A 22,414-nucleotide genomic window follows, 5' to 3' on the forward strand; every position below is an offset into this window, starting at 1 on the left:
TTGGGATTTATTCTCTTAAATAAATTTAATTCCTAAATATTTAATCTCTTAATTATAAGAATTAATATTTAAAAAATTAAAATTTAAAGTGAACTACAGTGTAATGTGCTGTCAGTGGCGTTCATTTGTTTGATTTTGTTGTGATTATGCGCAATGTATGCGCCGACAGCGACGTTGGCAGAGGCAGAGCTAGTGACAGAGACTGAGGCAGCGACAACGACAGAGGCAGAGGCAGAGGCATCGCTGTAGTCAGCGACCCATGGAGGGCATTTGGGGAGCCAGCAGCAATACCAGGGCCGGTTGGATATATAGGTGGGGAGGGGGGTGGACTCTCGCCCCAAAGTTGCGATACACTCGGTGGGGCAGAGGCAGAGAGCTGCGACCAGCAGCTGGGCTGAAGTGATAAGGAACGACTGTGGCACTTCGATTTGTGAGTGATACTGCGATGATTGGCGTAGAGTTCTGTTCTGGTTTACATCACACAAGGGGCTATATGAGTTTCACAATCCCATACACTTTGGAATTGAAATCTTAAAATGATTCCCTCGAGAATTTCTTCAAAGCGGGCAGTTATAGGGTATGGGCCGTATAGCCATTTTGACGTAAAATTAAAACTCATTGCCAGTTTGGGGCGTCGCTCAACTGGAAATTGTGGCCAAGCTGAGACTGCAGGTGTCTGTCTATATAGTATATAGTACATATATTACAAATATAAACTTGAATATAATAATAACCCGTATGTAATTGCATTTAACATTTCTTTGTGCGGCTTTATGTATTTATTCTTTCCATCCAGCCAAGAGACATCAAGCAACTCTGATACCAATTTTGAAATTCCAAAAAAATCAAAAATATACAAGAAAATTACAAATTAATGATTTTGGCAGAAGGATCACAATCACGGCCTAGTCTAGGCAGTCTGGGCAGGAGCATGATGATATCGGATCGAGAATCTGCTGAACGTATGGGTGACGATCTCCTTGGTCGGGGTGAACTCCGCCCGTTCGATGATGGCACGCGGACTGCCGCAGTTGAGTAGCCAGAACTTGAGTTCATTGACCTTTTGCAAAGTGCCCTCCAGCTGACCCTTGACCGTGCCCTCGTCCGTGTTCATCACCCAACCACGCACCTGATTAACGGTTGCAAGTTCTCGGGTCTGTTTGCGCAAACGCACCCCTTGGACTCGGCCGAAGATCTCGAAGCCGCACGTAAATATCTGCTCTGCCTGATGCTGCATCCTGGCACGTTTCTCCTTTCTCCTTCTTCCTCTTTCCATACGTTAGTCCTTCTAGTGTCTAAATCCTGATCCCGCCGAATCAAAAGGCAATCAAAAGCAAAAACTTTAAATGTTAATTTAGTTAGTTGCCAAGATTTAAAATGTTGGTTTTTCTCAGGTCTTGCTTAACTATCAGAGCCTACCTTGGTTTAAATTTTAAAGCAAAAATAATAAATCTCTAGTTTTTTTGTTTTTAGAGACATGGCATGGTCACACTGAAAAAGTGTGCCTGGTCTTGTCCACTCTTGTCCTATCTTAGTGAACTTTTGTTTAATATAAACACTTTTTGTGGAAAAACTTTTGTAATTTAAAAAAAAATTAAAAGGAAAAGTAAAAGATCTCTAGTTTTCTGTTTTTAGAGACATAGCATGGTCACACTGGAAAAGTGTACCTGTTCTTGTCCACTCTTGTCCTATCTTAGTGAACTTTCATTTAAAATAAACACTTTCTGTCCAAAAAACCTTTGTAATTTTTGTAAAAATTAACTTTATTTTGCTTATTTAGTTACTGAGTTTGGTTCAACGGCGTTAATGACATTGTATCTATTGTATGTATATGTATATCGTATATCGCATATCCCATATCAGCACGGGGGACTCATAAATCACTTGCCACACTCACACTCCCCCTACGATACGTTCATCTCATGGCAATCCAATCAACTGGCAATGCCACAGAAGTTTGCAACCACCAAACACTGAGAGTAGCACCACCCCACACCCCACAGCCCACACCACCCACACCCCACAGCCCACACCACCCACACCACCACCTACCCCCTGGAAAACACCACCTATGGTGGCAGGCAACAATAACTAGCGAGATAAACAGACAACATTGGACGCTAATGCAAAAGGCGCAACATCGAAATTCGAAATCGTCGACGATTCTATGGCAAATATTTAATACGAAATTTATGGGGTTAGGGGTAGAGTAGAGGTAGAGGCATGAGGCACGAGGTATGGGGCATGAGGCACAGTGATAAATGACTCTAGCTCTGAGTATCTAGTATCTGAGTATCTGCGTTCCAAGGCAGGGAGATAAAGAGAGACTTACTCTTGCCACAAAATAATAATTTTTTCTTGTGTACTTTTTGTCCAATGTGGCATGTGGCAACCTCTGAACGATTTCGCAAAGTGGAACCAAAGGCTTCTAATTTTCTAGGCAGGCCACAAATCCAAATCCGATTCGGATTCAGACTCAGACTCAGACTGAGACTGAGACCTCAGGCCTTAACTTCGGTCGTGTGCTCATTCAAATGAAACAGCACGAGCCGCCGCTTCAGACCGAATTTCAAACTCAGTCGTCGTCGCAGTTTCAGTCTCAGTCTCAGCCACTGCCGATGTCGGCGCTGACGTCGACGTAGCTGGAGTGCCGAAGGTGAGCAAGCCAAATCAAACAAACCGAAGCGCAGCAAGCACAAAATGGGTAAAAAAAAAACCAAAAAAACTAGAAAAAAAAAGTTGGAAACGCTTCAAGGGATTTCGCATGCCTCAGTATCGTAGAGCGCAGAAAAAAAGGCTATAATTTATATAAAAACCATTTAAAAACGGGCATGAATATATCACCAATTACTCTTAAATTGTAATAAAAATAAATGCAAAAGTTTTTTGGATTTTTTTTGTGTGTATTTAGCCTTAAAGCTGTTGCCTGAAACTGCGCTTCAATTGCGAAAGCCAAACAACAACAAAACACAAAAACACACACACACACATACATAGTAGGTAAACAAAACACGGCTTCTCTGAAGGCGAAACTGCGTGGGGGGGAGGGAGCAGGTGAGAACTCGCCGCAAAGAGAGTATGAGAACAGGAGCGAGGGATCTTCAAAGCTACTAAACCTTAAAAGAGTCCCTAAAACCGTTAGCTCACTTAACAGTAATCCGAACATACATAAGATTTCTCTTAAAAGTATCTTTGTATCTTAGGAGCCAGACGGCGCCAAAAGACACAAACAAATCAAAATAAAGATAGAAACAAAAAAAAAATAGAAAAATACCATAACAAGAACACAAGAAAGAACAACAATTAAATCGAATTGGAAATTAAAAATAAAAAGTACAGTCCCCAGGCAGGCAGATCCCAGAAAAGCACCATTCGCGCCCCACCATTTTCCAAATTGAATTGAAATTGAAATGCAAACGAAAGCTAAATACTAAAATTAGCTTAAAATAAGTAAAGCAGACAGAGCAATAACAACAAGTGAATAGAAAATCAAAGCGAAGCATATAAAACAGCGATAATTCAAACGCAGAATGTAAACACTTCAAGTGGGTGGTGGGGGCAGGAGTGGTAGGAGTGGGTGAAGAGTGTTGGAAAAGCTGAGAAAATACACAACCACAGAAGCAATGCAAATGAAAATTCATAATAAGGAGAAGTAGGAGAAGAAGTAGGGAGTGGAGTGGAGTCCGCTCTCTCTCTCTCTCTTTGGCTCCTCAGACACAGATTGATTTGTTTACCCGAATGACACAATTATTAATCCATGCAGAGAGAGAAATTAATTACCGTTTTAAAGAAAAAGAGAGTCATAACTATATAAGAGATATAAATATAATTTATTTCAGTTTTATATCTGCTTCTGAGGATGCCTAATTCTTGGAAATAATAAAAATTATTCATAGGAAGAGGCATTGAATCACAAAAACACATCCTACCCGGCGTATACTTAACGTAATCCATGATCATGGCCTCTACTACTGTATATTTTTTATCAAAAATTCTTTAGAGATGATGCCATCAGCATTCCGTCATAGGCAAGTTCCTCTGTTGTACTTTTACGGTTTTATCTGCACTTTATGCATATTTACACGCCTGAGGGCAAGCGAGAGGGAGGAACAACTCACCTGCAGCGTGAGAGGGAGAGAGACAGGCGACTGATTAGCCACAAATGCAGCGTAAACGCAATGAGAATGATAAATCAACTGGCTAAAAATACAACAACAAATACAGTAGCAACAATAACAGCAACAAAATCACGTCAGCAGCCAAATAAGGCAAACAATTGCAAAAATCTGCATGTGGCTGGGATGCCGTCGCCAGTTCTGCTGCCAGCGGCGTCGCTGTTGCGTTGCGACTCCGTTGCCGTTGCCGTGGCAGAGCAGAGCTAAAAATATTTCACTTGGACTCGCTTAGAAAATCCAAAATTAGCTGCTATGGCGTGCGCACAAAATCCAAAACGAGAGACACAAATAGAGGTACAATGGGGCGTATGTGTAATATATATTTTTCTAAGCAAATGGTTGAAAATCTTAAAAATTATAGATTAATATTTTAATTTTTATTTCTTATACAAATTTTATCAATTCATATTCGTATTAATAAATAAATAATTTAAAATATCCACTGTACATTTGTGGCGTCACCAGCGACAGCGCTGCCCCAGCGACGTTGACGTCGACAGCGTGCGACAGCAGGTTGGCAGAAAGTCTGCCACTGATAACGGGAAATGGCATGCCAGCAACAGCGGCAGCAAAGGCACCAACAATAAGGAGAGGAGCCCCATCGAAATTCTCTCGTTCTCCTCATGCCGGCTCGCGACTCGGGCTCCCCCCCACACGCTCACACTCCGACACGCTCCAATACACATTCACTCACACTCGTCGCTCTCTCTCTCATTCACTCGCTCGCTTATATTGTCGGTGGCCATGTCTCCCATGCTCTCGTGGCAGGTAACGCTCACGCCAAAATAAACAAAACAAATGTAAAGTGGGGGGCCCCCCCATTGCACAGCGAGAAAGTAGATGCATATACATATATAAATTACTTTAAAGTATAAATACTATTTCTCTCTGTGTAGGAGTTGAGCCAGTGCAGGCCTATCCGCATCTCACCGCCTTGGAATTCCTGCACCACCCAACCACCTAGGGCTGGCAAGCCATGAAAATAAATATGTGGGCATAACAAAAATGAAAATTGTACGCGAAATGTGCCGCAAATGGCAGCAGATTTGCCATTAAAATTTACAAAAGGGTCCTTTTCCATTTTCCTGCCGGTGGGTGGGTGGCTTGGCTTCCAAAAGAGAGACAGAGCGCGAGAGATTAGTGGAGGAGGGAAGAGAGCTACAAAAAGAGAGCTAAAAAGAAAGCAATAGACAAACAGTCGCAGCAGGCAAGGCGAATCAAAACAAAACAAAGGAAACAACATCACAAAAACAAGCCAAACATTCGCCCTGGCTAAGGGACTCTTCCTCCTTCCCCTATTCTTTTGTTTCCGCCTCTTTCCAACCACCACCCCCCTTTGTAGGCTGTTAGCTAACAGCTGTTAATTAACAGCAAGTGCTTTTGGGAGAATAACCAATTAAACCTGAAATAAAGCAATTAGAGAACAATTGCTCAAGTCTTTTAGGACATAAAGTAACTGTATCAGGATAATCCATTTAGAGAATACTTTTTCTGATTAAAAAGGATCACCTATCCATTACTCATTATTATCACCCGATAGCTATTCGATTCTTCATAAATCAAGTGCAATTTAAGCCACGAATTTGAGTGGAAAATGAACCCGAAAATTGCATTTTGCTGCTGCTTTTTGCCACACACACTGTGGCTGCCCCCGTTGTCAGGCTCTGAAAGCCGTCCATATGTTTTGTAAATTAATTAAAATATATTTTACACACGGAGGTGCATAAAAAAAAAACCCTGCTTCACATTTTTAAATAAATCATTGACAGTGACAAAAAAAAAAGGAAAAACACATTTTTTACGTTAAAATATAAATTATAAAATGTTTGACATATTTTTTCGATATTAAAATGCATTATTGTTATATGAAAACTAGTAATATTGCGTGGGATATGTGACACTGGCTGCTGACAATACCAATTAGCCCTTTTTGGTTAAGAGAAGTTGGCCAATAGATGTCACAAACAGGCCACAGGGCTAACGGGTTGAAAACTTTAATTAACTGAAAAAATTATTTTTATAAAAATTAAAGGAAAATGCAGGAAAAAACATTTAAAGGCATTCCAGTTAACTATATTGTAGTGATAGTTAACAAAAGTGAAGGAAAAATTAGCTTAAATAGCTTGGTAATAAATATTACGTATACGCCAGGTAGGCTGAAATAGTTTTAAATATTTGATAAATTTTTAAATTTATTGCTTTGGCTTTTAAATTTGTTAAATAAATAAAAAAAATAAATAAATATATCCCTTAAGTTAAGTTATCCCTTTAATTTATATATTTTTTATCCATAAATCTTACATTGCGTATACGCCATGTAAGCCTATGTTGTTGCATGCAAATTATGTATTTCTTTTCGTACTTCCTGCATTTCTCTTCACTTTTTCGCTCACTCACGAGCCTATATTCCACGTAATTTCGATTTCCAAGCTCGATTTCATTTTCTTTTGTTTTTCTTCAGTTGGCGTCTTCAGTTTGACGGCAAAGGCCCAGGCCCAGGCCCAGGCAACGATTTGCAATCAACTTAATTGAATTTTGTTTTGATGCAATAGGCGAACTGTAAAGGAGGAGGGGTTGTCACTAGGGAGGGGGGGTAGCCTAGTGGTGGGGGGTAGCCTAGTGGTGGGGGTTTGCCTAGTGGTGGGGGTTAGCCTAGTGGTGGGAGTGGCTGGTGTAGGGTGGAAGGGTTGTCACGCCTCTGCAATTGTCTTAGCTGCTTGTCGTCAAGTGGATTTCCTAGTCAGAGCGTTCTAGTTGTTTTTGTTTTGTAGCTTTTGCTGTAGCTTTTTATTGTTGTTGTTGGACGATATTCAATTAAGCGACATCGCCTGTCTCACTCACTTGCCCATTTAACGAAATGAAATTTTCACTCTATTTATTTTTTCTTGCTTTATTGTGAACTTTTGTTTGTTTATGTCCACAACGCATTTGCACAAAAACAACAACAACAACAACAAAATCAGTTAATTCGATCAGCACAGAAAGTCAGAGTCAAGAGAGGGGGGGGTGGGTGAGGAAGGGCAATTAACTCAATCCGGGCTTGGGAAAATTCACAATTTTTCCCGTCAATAATTGAGCAAAGGAAGGGCGAACAGACAATCTCCAGGATGTCCAGGACATGCGCACTTAAGCCACCAACTTAAAGCCATGCCGCAAATTGTCGTCGAGGAGGATGATGGTGCACCCCTGCCCCCTCCCCCCCTCACAGGACCTGCCACGATTTTTGGAAAGAGAAAACTTCAGATAACCAAGAAGACAGTTCCCGTGTGGAATGGAGCCGTAAACAACTAACCAAATACACTGCGAGAAATATCTACCCCACTTAGTTGCCTTTAAAGATATTTTAGGTGGAGGTCCTGGAAAAGTATCTTTCTCGGTGCAGAGTCCTGTGGCATATGCTGCCTTCCTCCTTCCTCCCTCCCTCCCAGCTAATGTAGACAAATTTTTATCGCCTGCTAAAGTTTTGTGGGAAATTTGCTTTTTTCTTCGAAAGGGGGAGAGGGAGAATCCTTGGGGATGATATCCGTAGGGGACACAGGACCACACAGGACACTACACCACAGGGTTGAAGTGTGTATCTCGGCCAAGGGGTAACTGATGATTGTGTGCCTGTTGACGCTAAATAGGCTCGTTTCTCTGCCGTTAATAATAATAGTTATGATTATGATGATGATGGGGCTGAGGTCCTGGAGCCTGGCGTTCCAGGATAATGCCAAAGTGTTGATAAACACGGCGGATAACAGGACGATTAGAGTGCGAGTTGGTGATTTGGGGCGAAGAGGGCCTCAATCAAAATTATTAATTTAACAGGACACTCAAAAGTTGCTGATGACAGGACATCAAGGATATGAATGTTTTCGGTGATGATATAGGGGGGGAGATTTAAAGATCTCCTTTCAAGGATATCTCAAAGAGATCAAATAATTTAAACAAATGAAAAGAACACATGTCCTTTAGTGACTTTCGTCCTTTTTGCCAGCCTCCTCTTCTTCTTCTTCTTGAGCTTCTAATCACCAGCAAACAAAAGTCAAATCAAAAGCAAAGCCCAAAGGATGAAAAAAAAATTGTATATTGAAACCGTACAGAATTGGGAGTGAAATGCAGGAGAAATGAAGAAATGGCTGATACAGGGTGGAGGAGGGGGAGTGGTGTGACTGAAGGGGGGTCTTAGGGAAATGGCCGAGGGAAAGTGGTAGAAAGAGAGTGCAGCTAACAAGCAAAACGTCAACAGCCAACCAACCAGCCAGCCAGCCAGGCCTGATGAGAGCGACAACATCGTTGCAAGCGACTTCCAATTATTTTTTATATTTCCCCGCGGCAACAAAAGGCACTCCATGGGCGTAGCATGAGGGGGGCGGTCTTTTTTTATTTGTGGCTTAAAAAAAAAAAATGTTAGCTCATAAAATAGATTTTAAAAATCATTTTTAACAGAGTCTTAGTTTAAAATCTGAATTATTTCATATTTTTTTATAAAATTATATCAAATAATTTTCCATTTCCCTTAAAAATTTGTTAATTTTTCCCAGTGTAACTTGGCCTGATGCAAAAGTGGATTATGTGGCTGCTTCAACAATCTTTTTATACTCTTCTAAGGGGTATAACTTGAGTTATGAGTAGGTTTGCCTTCTAAAAGTTTCTAATTTAATTAAAATCTTTGAATATTTTTCTTTATATTTTGATTATTTGTCATTATTATATTATTTTTAAGAAGAAAAATAAATAATATTTAGAAATGAAATATAATAACTCCTGTAGGGTATAGAGAAACTCTAATGCTGACCCCTTTTTTGTAGGATTGCCACCACATTTTGTTCGTTTTCGCTTTCCTTGCACTTCTTGGGCCAAGCGGAGGGGCGTGCGTGAAAAGTGGGCGCGGCACTCAATAGAATGGCACAGTTTGTTGAGGGAGCAGGACAGGGGAGAGCAAAGACACCCCATTGATAGGGTGTCTTTGCAAATGAGGTGATATTCCATTTTTTTTATTTAAATAATAAAAAAATAACAATCTTCTAATTCAATTTATTACAAAATTATAGGAGTAACAACTTTAATTTATTAAAAAAAGTTATTTATTTCTTTCATTATAACTGTAATTAAAAAGAAATAGAAAATAACCCTATAGTTGGTTCAGATTCTTCATAGATTTCGAAGAATTCATTTGCATTCTCTTTGCCACCCTCACAAAAATTAAATAATTTTATTAATCTTAATAAATATTTTAGAATTTAAGACTTGTAATCAATTGGAGCTAATCAGAATGGCATGCTGGGGGCAAGGGCTTCATCGGCTGGGAAATCAAGTGGAGGAATACAGACTACAAATATTGGAGTCGTTCATGGTGCAAACAAAGCTTTTAAGCTTCGTTGAGTTTAACACAAACATGCACACACACACACACACACACAGAGAGAGTGAGCAAGAGAGAGACAGAGGCAAAGACCCACCGGCATACATACCATAATACATGTATAGGCACTCACTGTGATATGGGGAACGAACCTGCCCCATTCCCCCATCTGCCTGCATGCCTGCCCCCTGCCCGCACCCCCACCCCTCCTTCAACCACAGAGCGAACCGACACCGGCGCCCCATTACAGAAGCTTCAAAACCGACGAACAACAGAGAATCCAAGAAGGGCCGATTGGAGGCCGAGAACGCTAAAAGGAGATGGGGAAGGGAGACGGAAAAGGAGCAGAGAACCGGGACAGGGTACTCTGGGAAGGAGACTGGGAGAAATGGCATGAGTGAATGAGAGAGAGAGAGAGAGTGAGTGGGGAGAGCAACGGGCACACGTTGCCTGCCATATGCGACACTTGAGAAGCGAGAAGTGGGTGGGGGGACAGGAGGGGCCTTTTGGGGGGCATCGGTCTGATTGCTGGCTGACTGAAAGAGACTGCGTGCCATGGACACACAGTGAGAGCGAAAAGATAAGCAACTACAGGTATTAGATAAAGGATATTAAATAAATAAATTAATAAAAAAATATATATTTATTTCATCCCTTTTTTTTACAAAATATCTTATAAAAAAAACATTTAAATTAAAGCTGAATGAAACCTTTTCCAAGTCACTGTTGCACACTCCAAAGCGTTCCTCAACTTGATGTTACATGCGGCTCCTCCATAACCCCCCTCATTCCCACGTCTATTCTCTTTTTTTTCTGCTCTGCTCTGCTTTGCTACTGCCGCAGTCGCTGTCTCATTCGCAGTCAACGTCGCAGTCAACTTCACTGCCTGCTGCTGCGTTTTGCAGACTATAAATTATGCATTGTGTGTGTAAACACGACAAGTTGAATTGAAATAACGGATTTAAATGTGAACCAAAGATATTTTGTAAAAGTCCCTGCGGAAAAGGGAAATAAGGATCATAACCCTTTTTAGCTTTTTTTTCGCCCCTTTTTTTTGCCTTTTGTCTCTCAGCTGTTTGGCTTTCATCGGCCGACAAAACTTCGCCTTCGAAAGGCAAAAAATCAACACAATCTCATAAATTTAATTGCTTCAAGTGAATTCTGCCGACAATTGTGTCGCCCCACCCTCCCTCTCTCCTCGCCCTTTAGTTCTTGACTCATTGTCACCTTTTGAACTTCCGGCGGCGGCATTGCTTTTCACTTTTTGTTTTTGTATTTGTTTTTTTTATTTTTTTGTAACAGTGTATTTGTATCACCCTGTCCAGCAAGCACACTCAGACATCAACTTTTTTTTTTTTTTTCCACATGTCGGATGGACTCTTATTGTCTCGACTCCCCTACCTCCTTGTGGGTGGTATTCATTTAACATTTCTATTTGTTGGATGCCATCGGGTTTTGGTTTATTTTGCAAACATTTCGTCATCGGTGACATTGATGACGATGACGCGCTGACATTACTCCTCGATTGCCGCCTTCTTTTTGGAGCATACCCCGCTCTTCCTCTTGTTGTTGCCTGTGGCATTGTTTTTTCGTTAAATGCTGAAAACATTTATTTTTAACATTTAAAAACGTCAACAATGGCAAACAAAGGCAGCCAGCCAGCCGAGCCACCCAATGACGCAACAGCCCAGCGATAAGTCAAACAGAAGGCTGTTAAATCTTTTATTCCATTTGGCTTTAGCTTTAAATTATAATTTTCCATAGTAGACTCTTAAAAGTACATTCTCTTAAATTAATTGCATATTTTTTGTAAAATTTCCCAGAAAATGCCTAAAAAATAATGATTTCTAATGTCAGATTTCAAGTCAATGTGTTAGAACGGGAGGGGAGTGGAGCTCTGTAAAAGGGTAACGGGACTCATGCAATGTAATGAATAAATGAGCATACAAACACGCTCTCAATTTCACACACACACGCACACACCGTGTCCATGTATTTGTGCAGTTAATTTGCCATTTCCGCTCCAGTAAAGTAATGAAAAATGTTGTTTTTTTTCGCTCTCTGTTCCTTCGTTCTGCCCGTTTGCTCTACAAATCCCCGTTAAGTGCCTCTCCCACACTACCGTTAAACGGCTTTGGTCAAGTACGATAGGATAGGGAGGGGGGAGGGGGAGGGGTTTGGTGGTTCTCCCATTGTTCCAGGATTCGGGTGGCTCGCTGGAAAGCTAATCACTTCGAGAGGCATTTGTCCATATGGCATATTAAGCATACGCCGCGTGGGCCAGAATACCAACTCATTAACAGCTTATATGCATAGGAAAAAAATATATTTAAGCTTATTAAAAGGACTTGACTTTGTTAATCAACACTTTTATTTTTTTTTTATCTGATTTATTTTTTTGTTGTTTTTTTTTTTTACTGTGTACTACCCCTATTTTGTTATGCAAATTGGGAGTCAGAACTGCAGGTGGGAAACTGCAAACAAAATCTAATGAATGAGGGGTGTCGCCCTCGCCCCTAACTTGTTAGTTCCTTTCAGGAAAATCTGTAGCAATCAAAGGCGGCAAGGTTATGATGTTGTTGATGTCACATGTTGCACGGACATAATCGTAATGGTTATTGGCAGGAGTATATAGACACAAGACATCGGGGGGTGACTTTTCTAGGGGATGGTTCTGTCAAGAAGTCGAAGCCTCAGTGACGAGAAAAAACAAAATGCCTCTTTTAGGGATGATGGCAGGACTTTATTAAGGATATAAGATGGTAAGCGATAAGTGTCAGGGACTTGGAGTAAATGTTCCATGAAAGTATCAATAACTAAACCAGATTCTACCATTTATCATAAGAGTGGGCTTACTGATATTGATTTCAGCTCCATTATCCTTAAAAAAAAAAGGAGTTAATTTTTGGAAAATGGTTTTTATTTTCTCTCACAAATCAATTGCATATTTTTCTTTGACAGAAAAAGCCGTGTTTGCGTTAATTTTTGCATATATATGTAGATATATCCGTATATGAGAAGCTTTTTCATTTAACGACCAAGCGACCAAGAGCTCATTTTGTGTAATCGACACACAAATTGATTGCAAGCCCAGGGACCTCGACATCCTTTGGGACATGGACATGGACATGGACATGGCAGTGGATGTGGATATGGGATATGGGATACCGATGGCAAAGTGCATAAAGGAAAGCCAGAATGGCGACGAACTGGCGTCATTCAAGGGTTAACTATTTCCATCAACACTTTCTACACAGCAAGAATAACACTAACTATTTTAAATATATATTTTTTTTCTACTATCCTTTAAGCCCTAAGGACCTTACCAACCTTATTTTAAAGCCAATTAATTTACCAAAAATACTCTCTCTAGAAGAGAAAACCTTTAAAGGACATTCCCAGAAGAGTAGGAGTGGAAGTGGGAGTAGGCGGGATAGAAAATAAAAGTAAGTAAAGTGTTTCCAAAGGACTATGTGTGTGTGTGGTGTGTGTGTGTTTTAGCCATGGCTAAGTGTACAAGTGTGTGTGTGTGTGTATGGATGTGTTTGTGGGCACAACTTCAAAATGAGTTTATCGATTTTAAAAGCCAAAGCGAAAGAGCAACAGCAATGGGGTTCAGTTCTGCATGGTTTGTTTTGTTGATGATGTGTGGATGGATGGCTTGAAAAATAAAATGCAAGAAAATATATAAAAAACAGCCTCCCCTCCTCCCCCACAGCTATGCCTCTTCATCTCAAATAAAAAGACAAAAAAAAAAAAAGCGATTACCAAACGATTATTATTTAAGGGTTAAAATCTACAGCCAGCCACTCGACAAGCCACAGGCACACACACAACCACACACACACACACACACACACTCTGTTGTCCTTTGAAAATCCTTGCGTTACGCCTTTCTCTTGTTTATTATTTTTGTCCTGACAACAACAACAACACTAACAACAGACTGTGACTACGACAAACGTAAAGCAATTAAAATGTTTAAGAAGACAATTGACAAAAGCCAGTATATGCCTTCGAAGAACTTTAAGCTCTTATAGGCCACAGGCCGAAAAGCTTCAACAGTCAAGGATGGGTTGGAGGATAACTGTAAAGGATAAATTGCCATATAGCCATATACCCTTATACCTTATAGCCAGGATGGCAATGGAAAAGCTCTCTTCTTCATTCACAAAATTGCACTTTTAATATGCAATGAAATTTGCCAAACACAATAAATAAAAGATGCAAAAGATTTTCAAATGGATGGGGTGGTAGTCTTCAAAAAGGTGCTCTACTGTACCTATGTGAGACTTCCTCCCTTGTGGGCAGGATTATATCAGGTACCTGGCAGTGGTCCCGTGCAAGGCACAAGGATATCACGCACCCAAAAAAAGAGAGCTCCTCCTCTGCCTCTAAGGGGTTGGTGGCAGAACTTTTCTGTGGAAATGAGCAATGTGTGACCAACATGCAATCCCTTTCGGGGAAAAAGGACATTTAAATTTAATTTATGATATGATTTGCTTGAAAAATCATAAAAACAAATTAAAAAATCATTGAAAAGTTATATAATATACATATAGTAGCTAGAAACCCTCATCTTAAGGCACAGGCCTTCTCCCATTTGTCGAAATGGAATCGATTTTGTTGGGCCCCCCCACCAGCCATCCATCCTTATACCACATACCCCCCTTACAAAAAAAAACGAAACTCCACCCCTGACTTACAGCTTACAGAGCCCCAGAGAAGCCCCTCTCGACTTCTTCTCCCCAAAACTTTAGGCCAAAAGACAGAGCCTGGCAAAGGGGCTTGTGGAGACTTGTTAAGGTGAAGAAGCCATGGGTGGGAGGGGGGTGGAAAGGGGGTCTACTATTCTGCCATGGGCATCCTGGCACATCGATTGCCAGTCGAAGATAAATGATGCATTTAACAGAAATGTGTAAAATGTTTAAAATACATAAATCGTCGGCTAGTTGGAAAAAGGAAATTTGGAGGCAAGTCGAAGACTTTTGCCATAAAATCCAATAAATTTAATATTGAGATATTGGGATATTGGGCAATGAATTTTAATTAATTTTTCAATGCTTTTTTTGGTTTATGGAGCTCAAGTGAAATAGAGTGAAGAATAAGTGAAACTTTAAAAAGATAAGTGTCTTAAGGAAGTCAATATCTTAAAGATTTTTTTTTTTTAGAAACTATCAGGTTAAAAGTATTTTTTTAAGAATATATTATATATAAATATATAGCTTTAAAAAACACCTTGTTTCATAGACTAAAAAATAGTAAAATAAATATAAGTTAAAATTCAAAAAGAAGACAAGAAGTATCTTAAGATAAGAAGACATCTTAAAGATAAAAACATTTTTTAGGAACTATCTAATAAAAAGTATTATTTCTAGAACATAAAAAGATAGCTTTGAAAAAAAAACCCCTTATTTTACAGTCTGAAAAATAGTAAATTAATATGAAAAATTTAATAATTTAATAATTATTAATATAATCTCTAAAAAATCCTCAATATTTTTGGAAAAAAAAAACCTGCAGCAACTTGGGTAAGTTTTCTTGCCCCGCCCATTAGAGGCTACTGGGGTAGCCGATAAACAACGCCACTGCAACCACAACAACCGAAGCAACAACAACAAAAACTGAATAAAAAAAACAACAACTAATCTAAGGTTGCAACGATACGCCAATAATATGTTGTCACTTGTCAATCAAGATGCAACAGCAACGAAAACATTAACAAAAAAGTAAAAAAAAAAAAAATAAAGTAAAAAAAAAAAACCAAAAGCAACAACAGGTACAACAGAAGCACTTGAAACAAACAACAATCTAGGCGACTCTAGAGGGAGGGAAAGAGAAAGGTGTAGACCAAGGAGGAGCAAGCAGTGAGGAGCGAGGAAAAGCAGGAAAAGTCTCCAAGGGGCTGGGCTGTGGGGCATGCAACTTTTGTTTTGTTTTTGTTTTGTTGACTGCGCGCTTCGACTGCGACTTTGACTGACTGACTGACGGCTGTCAGAAAATGCCACACGACCCAAACTGAAGTGAAAATTGGCAACAATGAATGGAAAAACAACAACAACAACAACAAATCCAATAAAAACTGGAAAAAAACAAAAACGAAGCAAAGAAGAAGAAGCTTTTGAAGAAGAAATTGCAACACGCGACTTTCCCAAATAATAAAAAATAAAAAAAAGAAACAACAACGCATTATAAACAATATGTTTTGACTTGGCCTGCCTTCTCTTTTGATGTTGCACTGTTGCTGTGTTGCTTTGTTGCTTTTGTTGCTTTCTTGTTGTTTTGCATGTTGCACCGGCTATACAGTCTCCGCCAATTGTTGCTGGCCGCAATTTTCAACGATTTTCACCGGCAACCGCAAGCCGGGCCATCAGTAAAAGTTAGTTTTCCAAAAACAGTAAAAGCAGTTAAATAAAAATAAATGAAAAGTGAAAAGCTAACTTAGATTAGCGGCTCAGGCACAACCCATCCCCTTTCCATTGATTCATTAATTTGATTTTTTTTAAAAATACTTTGCCAGAAAGCAGACGGATGAGTGATTAACTAGGCGGATTTTGAAGTCAAGAGTTAAAGATAGTTTTACTTTTTTTTTTACTAATTTATATAGTAAGGATATATAATATATAGTACATAGTATATAATAGTAGTAGAAGTAGTATGGTCTATAGTATGGTAGTATAGTAGTAGTAGTAGTATGGTATACAGTAGTAGAAGTAGTATAACAGATAGTAGTAGTAGTAATAGTGTAGTATATAGTAGCAGTAGTTGTAGAGTATATAGTAGTAGTAGTAGTAGTAGTAGTATAGTATATAATATAGTATAATTATATCCTATATATATTCTTTTTAAATACATATATTGTTAAGATACATATTTTAACTTCAAACTTTAAACAATATTCTCTATATGGTAAGAGATACATACATATACTTTATTCTCTACGCCCGTCTGTCCGTTGCTTTGTCCGTTTGTCCTTTCTGTTTCTAATTAAATTAGCCGTAATTAGTAGTTTCAAAATTCTAAGAAAAGCTTCTATATTCTATAAGATATATATACAATTTCTTTCAAAACAAAAACAGTTCAAAGTAGATAGAAGCTGTTCGTCTCATTGTCCGTTTGCCTGTCCGCCAGTTTGTCCTTTTCTATGAAATACTAATAACTACTACTACTACCAGTCACTACTACTACTTCTAGCAACTACTAGTAGCTACTAGTCGCTACTAGTCTCTGAGATTGTTACTTTTTTAGTTCCAAAGCAGTAATACAGGCTTCTCCAATCCAAAAGAAAGTATTTTGAATCAAAATTAGCTCCCAACTTGTCCTCCTGACCCTTCCACTGTCCATCTCCCCTTAGTTCCTAGCCTATTTCTTACTTAGATACTTCTATTCCATAGTATACCATATAAAACCGACAATTAAAGTGCCAGACAATACCATAAATGAACCCTAACTTCTATGAAGAAAAAAAAGTGTTGTTCCCCAAGAACAACATCCTCCAGTCAGTCCTTAGCTGCAGGCCTTCTTGGCTGACTGAGGCAACTTTTTGCATACGAAAAGAATTCAAATTAAGGGGACAAATCAGCGACAGCAACAACAACAACAACAGCAACTGTGGCGACTACCAGTCGACAATGAATAATTACGTGCTGATGGGGAAGAGAGGGCTGTAGAGGCAGGTTCGGTTCGGGGCGACACAAATGACTTTGGCCAGGCGGATGGCGGATGCGGAAAAAGTTTTCCACTCAGAAACGATCTAGCTAGACGAGATGCGGAATAACTCACGTTCCTACCGCAGATAAAAGAAATAGAAACTTTCAAGCTCTCTGATTCACATTCAGAATCAGAATCCGAATCAGAATCAGAGTTACAATCACAGACTCGAAGTGGAGACTCCACCAAGCTGGGCTTCTGGTAATTACTATCCGAGATGGGGTCGCTCGCCTGACGGATTGTTGACAGAACTAACAATTATATAAGCCAGAGGCCGTCCAGATTCGCGACTTGCATCACTTGGTGGAAGCAACAAAACAACAGACAAAAAAAAAAATCAAAAGAAAAATCTTTTTTTTTATTCACAAATACACAAATAATTTTTTGCAAAGCTGCCTGTATTTTTCCTTTTTTTTTTTTTTTTTTTGTTTCAAGGTAGTTTTTTTTTTCAAATGCAACCAAAGGAACGTCAAAAAGTCAGCTAAGTAGTACCTACGACAACAATAACTATAACAACAACAACAAGAGCAATAGCTTGTAGTTACAGCGAATGTATCTTGTAGCTACAAGTTGGCGGCGCAGTTCGAATGCGACGGAGACTCTGTGTGAGTGAAACTGAACTGAAACCGAAAGAGGTTTCTGTTCAAAAAAAAAATAAAAAATACAAAAAACCAGCACACTCACACACACACACTAACATACACACAACAAAAATCGCTGACCTCATTATTATTTTGTGTATATTTGTATGTATAGTACGTGCATTTTGTGCTTGGATTGCTGCTGGCTTCGCATACTATTATTTCCCTGATCTTTTTTTACTTTTTATTTTTTCCAAATACTTGCTGCTGCACTAGCTCTAATATGAGGCAACTGTGCATTGATGAGATGCCATCGCAGCATAGTATCTGCATCTGTCAGATACCATTTACATACAACGAGATAATCTCAACTTTTGTCGCAATTGGGCGAAAAAAATTCATTTCACAAGTTTCTCAAAAGGGTTTCTCACTATTATTATTATTATTTTTAGAAGCTAAGATGGATAAGAATTATTATATGTTTTTAATCCTTAATGCCTTTGTTGAAGAATTCTTTAAAAATTTAAGATATGAGTAACTTTAAGAGTAACTTTTAAGATATTTTGAAATCTTTGTAAGAGATTAGTCATTAAATCTTTCAAATTAATCATATGATTCATGAGATATTTTATGAATAATATTGAAAAATAATGTAGAAAAAATAATGAATAAGTTCTTCATAATAAAAGGCAGTAAGTAGTTCCAAGATAAAGTATCTTATGGATAGAAATTTTAGTGCAAAACTAGTTAGATTTAAGAAAACATCTACACAAGTATAAGAGAACATGTAGGAGAACTTTAAAAGTAGTTGACAACAAAATTCTATAATTAATATATTTTAAACATAAATAAGAGAAAAATTATGGATTAAATTAGTCCATAAATTAGTCCTTAAATTAGTCACTATCCTTATTAGTTTAAAAAATATTTAAAACCAGGACTCACCACATGAACACTGCTCTGCAGCTGTCCGGCTAACATGGTCTGGGCCTGCTGGTGTTGCTGATGTTGCTGCTGATGTTGCTGATGCTGTTGATGTTGCTGATGCTGTTGATGTTGCTGCTGCTGGTGTTGCTGCTGCTGTTGCTGGGAAGGATCAGGCAACTTCTTCTCTGTCTTCTTGGCCGCCCGCTTGTTCTTGCTCTCGAGGAAGCGCTTCTGGAGGGCGGTGGTCTCCTGATTCTGCTGCTCGCAGACGGTATTGAAGGCCTGCTCATAGCGTGGGACGCAGTCCGTCTGCCGTCGCCGGTAGTTCTCCATGCGACGGCGTAGCCGGTCGACAATCGGTTGCCGTTTGGTTGGTAGACCGTCCCCGGGCGAGGGTACTGCTCCTTGGTTTGGAGGACCGACAGTTCCATTGCCGCCAGTGAGGCCAGCCATTCCGCCTGTTGCTCCCAAATTGGCATTGTAGGGAGAGTGTTGCTGCTGCTGTTGTTGCTGCTGCTGCTGCTGCACTTGGATCTGCTGCTGCTGTTGCGCCTGTGCATTATGTTGCTGCTGCTGCTGCTGGAGTTGCAGCTGCTGTTGCTGTTGCAGATGTAGGCCCAAGTGCTGCTGATGCAACTGGAGATTCAAATGTTGCTGCTGTTGTTGCTGCTGCTGCTGCTGCTGCTGTTGTTGTTGTGCGACGGCTGCTTGGCTGGCGCTCTGGAAGACTGGCAGGCCGCCCGCATCCATAAATGCGTCCGTGGTGAGGCTTTCGCTGGCGCTCGTTGCTTCGCAGCTTTCGTCTCAGTCGGCGCAGAACACGCTGACGGCGACGAAATCGCGAAGAACAAGGCGACGACAGCGACGACGAATCGGTTGTATCGTTTCTATATCTCTATATATCTTCTGATATTGGCAGTATGACTTCTCCGATGGCCGATGGACTCCCTCCTTAGCCTACGCGGTTTGTGGCACAAACAACTGCTGTCGCAGCAGAAGAAAGCTGCCACAAGTCGACATCCTGGGGCGAGTTCTATAATTCAAAGATACAAATTAAGATTATTAGTTGGTTTTTTTTTAAATCCTACTAATTAGTTTTAATGACTAGGCTTATTTTTTTTCTAAAAACCAATCCAATAGATCTGACTAATCTCTATAAAATTCCCTTATCAGTCTCAAGGTCGTTCTACTACGCTCTCTTTTTTTCGTTCGAAATTTCGGGGATTTATGGATCTGCTGGAAGTCTCAGTACGAAAGTACTGATAAGTAGTGGGAGGGAATAGCAGAGAGTGAGTAATTAGTAAGTAGAATAACTACGCATTTTTGCCAAGTGGAGTAAAAAAAATCCACAAAAAATTATAAATAAAATAGTATCTAGAAAGTATCTAGATTCTAGAAACTGATAAAAAAAAATGCATAAAAAAAAGTGAAGGTAAATCACCAGAAAAAAATACACTGAGAGAAATTTTAAACAAAGACTAAGATTTAATTTTTTTATTAATTAAACATACAAACAATATATATAAATAAATATATAAAATCTTTCTTATAAAGTCATAAGATCATTGTAATATTTTTAATCAAAAAGCAAACATTATTTTCTTCAGTGAACAGAAGCGTAGCCACTAATCGCTGGCAAAACGCGAGCGTTTCTAGCGCGTTTTCTTATACACAGTCGCCAGTCGGCAGTCGCCTTCAAGCTCGCGTGTCTCAGAAGTCTTTGGAACAAAAACAAGGTACTGGGAGACTGAACTAACTGACAAGAACTGAAACTGAAACAGAAACTGAGAAGCAACAGAACTCAACTGGCCTGCGCCGCGTCTGGCGGTTGAATGAATGACGGATGGACGAGCGGAGCTGTTTGGAGGCCAGTTTCCAGCGGTTTGGAGCACTCGGGTGGTGGTGGTGGTGCCTGCCTGCCTGCCGGCCGAGTGGAGCTGGATTTTGGTGTGGTGGTAAGAGTCAACGGTCGTTGGGTCGAATCGAGACGAGACGAGTCGAGTCCCAGTCCGAGTTCCGAGTCGAAACGAAAAAGATACGAGAATCCGAATCCGAATACGAATACGAATACCACAAGCGGACGAACTTTGGATGTTGCAGAGGCGCAAATGAGCAGCAAACCTTTAGCAACTTTATGGTTGCTGTTGCTGCCCCTCGACTGCTATGCAATAAATGCGATATTCCCCATGTTCTGTGTGGCACGTGGATGCCAAGAAGATGATGCGGGTGACGGGGTGCCGGGGTGGGGCAAGAGCATGAAGAGTGTGTGCCGCAGGCAAATTAAGCTGTAAACAAACGGGGCAAAAATGGCTAAAACCCCTAAACTCCTCAACAGCTCAACTCCAGGGGCATCTTGCAATTGGAAAACTGGTTTTCGTATTCAAGTCGAAAAATCGAGCATATTCGGAAACAGTCTGGACGCGGTTTTACTCGCGTTCGATCAAGCGACCGAACTCGCATACAAACGAACGGCGGTTTAACCGAACAAATTAACAGGCGCCCAGAACTAAGAGAAGGTGCTAAAGAGAGTACGAGTGGCGAGTGCGAATAAGCGAGACAGCCAGTAGCGGGAGCATTGTCTGTTGCTCTTTTTTGCTCCCCATCCCCAAACACACATACACAGGAAGCCAGTCAGCCAGGTGGGGAGTGGGTGAATGAGTGAGAGTATATCTAACAGAATGAGTAAATCTCTTAAACGAGTGAGAGAGCAGAGAGTGAGAGGATTTGGGGATGGGAGGACAGTAAAAAAAAGGTCAAACTTGCGACGGTTGTTTGCTAATATTGTTATTGTTATCGGCAACGCTGCTGCCTCGCCTCTGCCGGCGTCAGCAACAGCGAGCGACGGCGTTTAATTAGTAAACAGAACTTAGTTAACCCATTGAGGTAGGCAGTGCCAAATGGAACGGAAATACTGTTGTATCTTTGAGAAAAAGAGTGCGGAAATGACAAGAGTCTCTTTATGGATTTCTTAGATTTTCTAAAAAAAAAAATAATGGTTTGTAATTTAATCAGCAATTTATGATGACAAGTGCCTAGCATAATAGGGGGGAACTCGAAACCAGAACCGATAAGAATCCCACAACAGAAACGATATCGATCGAGGAGGGCCCAAGACTAAAAGGCGAGAGGGGAGGCTTTGGCATTTTTAATTAAATTGTTTGGGTTCGGCGAGCATCATTAATTTTCGGCCATTCGGGAAGGGGGGGGGCTCTTGAGATATTTTTGGGGAATATGTGTTTTCGGGGAACGGGGGTGGAGGGGACTGAAATCGATAAGAGCCATAAAAGTTCTTGGCAATATAAATCCTTCAGCGCGCGCCTTTATTTGTTGGCTGAAAAGATTTTTACTTTGGGAGTAACTGTAAAACCGAACATAAGAAGCTGACGCCAAAGTGAGCTGCGGCGTCAACGCCAGCAGCGATGCCTAGCATAGCAGCGACGTCAGCAGTGCAAACCTCATGATTTGCAAATGTATCCGCATCTTAACTACGATTTTTAACTCACTCACGGAGTGAAGCCAGACGACAGTGGATTAGAGTGGAGAGAGAGAGAAAAGGAGAAGCGGCAGATGGGAGATGGGAGAGAGCCGGAGGCAACAAATGTCTACTTGCAGTGCAGAGAGTACAGTGGTAACCTGGATTGTGGTGCAGGTAATGAGTATGGACTACAATGGAT

The 22,414-nt window shown here is 40.2% G+C and overlaps 2 protein-coding genes across 3 annotated transcripts in view; both read right to left on the bottom strand.

Moving 5' to 3' along the window:
• Positions 1-22,414, bottom strand: part of LOC6494881 (neurogenic protein mastermind) — a 67,582-nt gene that overhangs the window by 29,792 nt on the left and 15,376 nt on the right. For both annotated transcript variants that reach the window (XM_032451292.2, XM_032451291.2), the window contains one exon: positions 18,759-19,773. In XM_032451292.2, the coding sequence (XP_032307183.1) occupies positions 18,759-19,490 (732 nt within the window). In that variant the 5' untranslated portion in view covers positions 19,491-19,773. The remainder of the gene's footprint in view (positions 1-18,758; positions 19,774-22,414) is intronic.
• LOC6494880 (acylphosphatase-2) lies at positions 788-1,419 on the bottom strand. Its single transcript, XM_001959463.4, has one exon. The coding sequence runs from the start codon at positions 1,274-1,276 to the stop codon at positions 911-913; it is 366 nt and encodes a 121-aa protein (XP_001959499.2). The 5' UTR covers positions 1,277-1,419; the 3' UTR covers positions 788-910.

The sequence above is a fragment of the Drosophila ananassae genome, chromosome 3L (genome assembly GCF_017639315.1).
Source record: "Drosophila ananassae strain 14024-0371.13 chromosome 3L, ASM1763931v2, whole genome shotgun sequence".
Classification (NCBI taxonomy): Eukaryota; Metazoa; Arthropoda; class Insecta; order Diptera; family Drosophilidae; genus Drosophila; species Drosophila ananassae.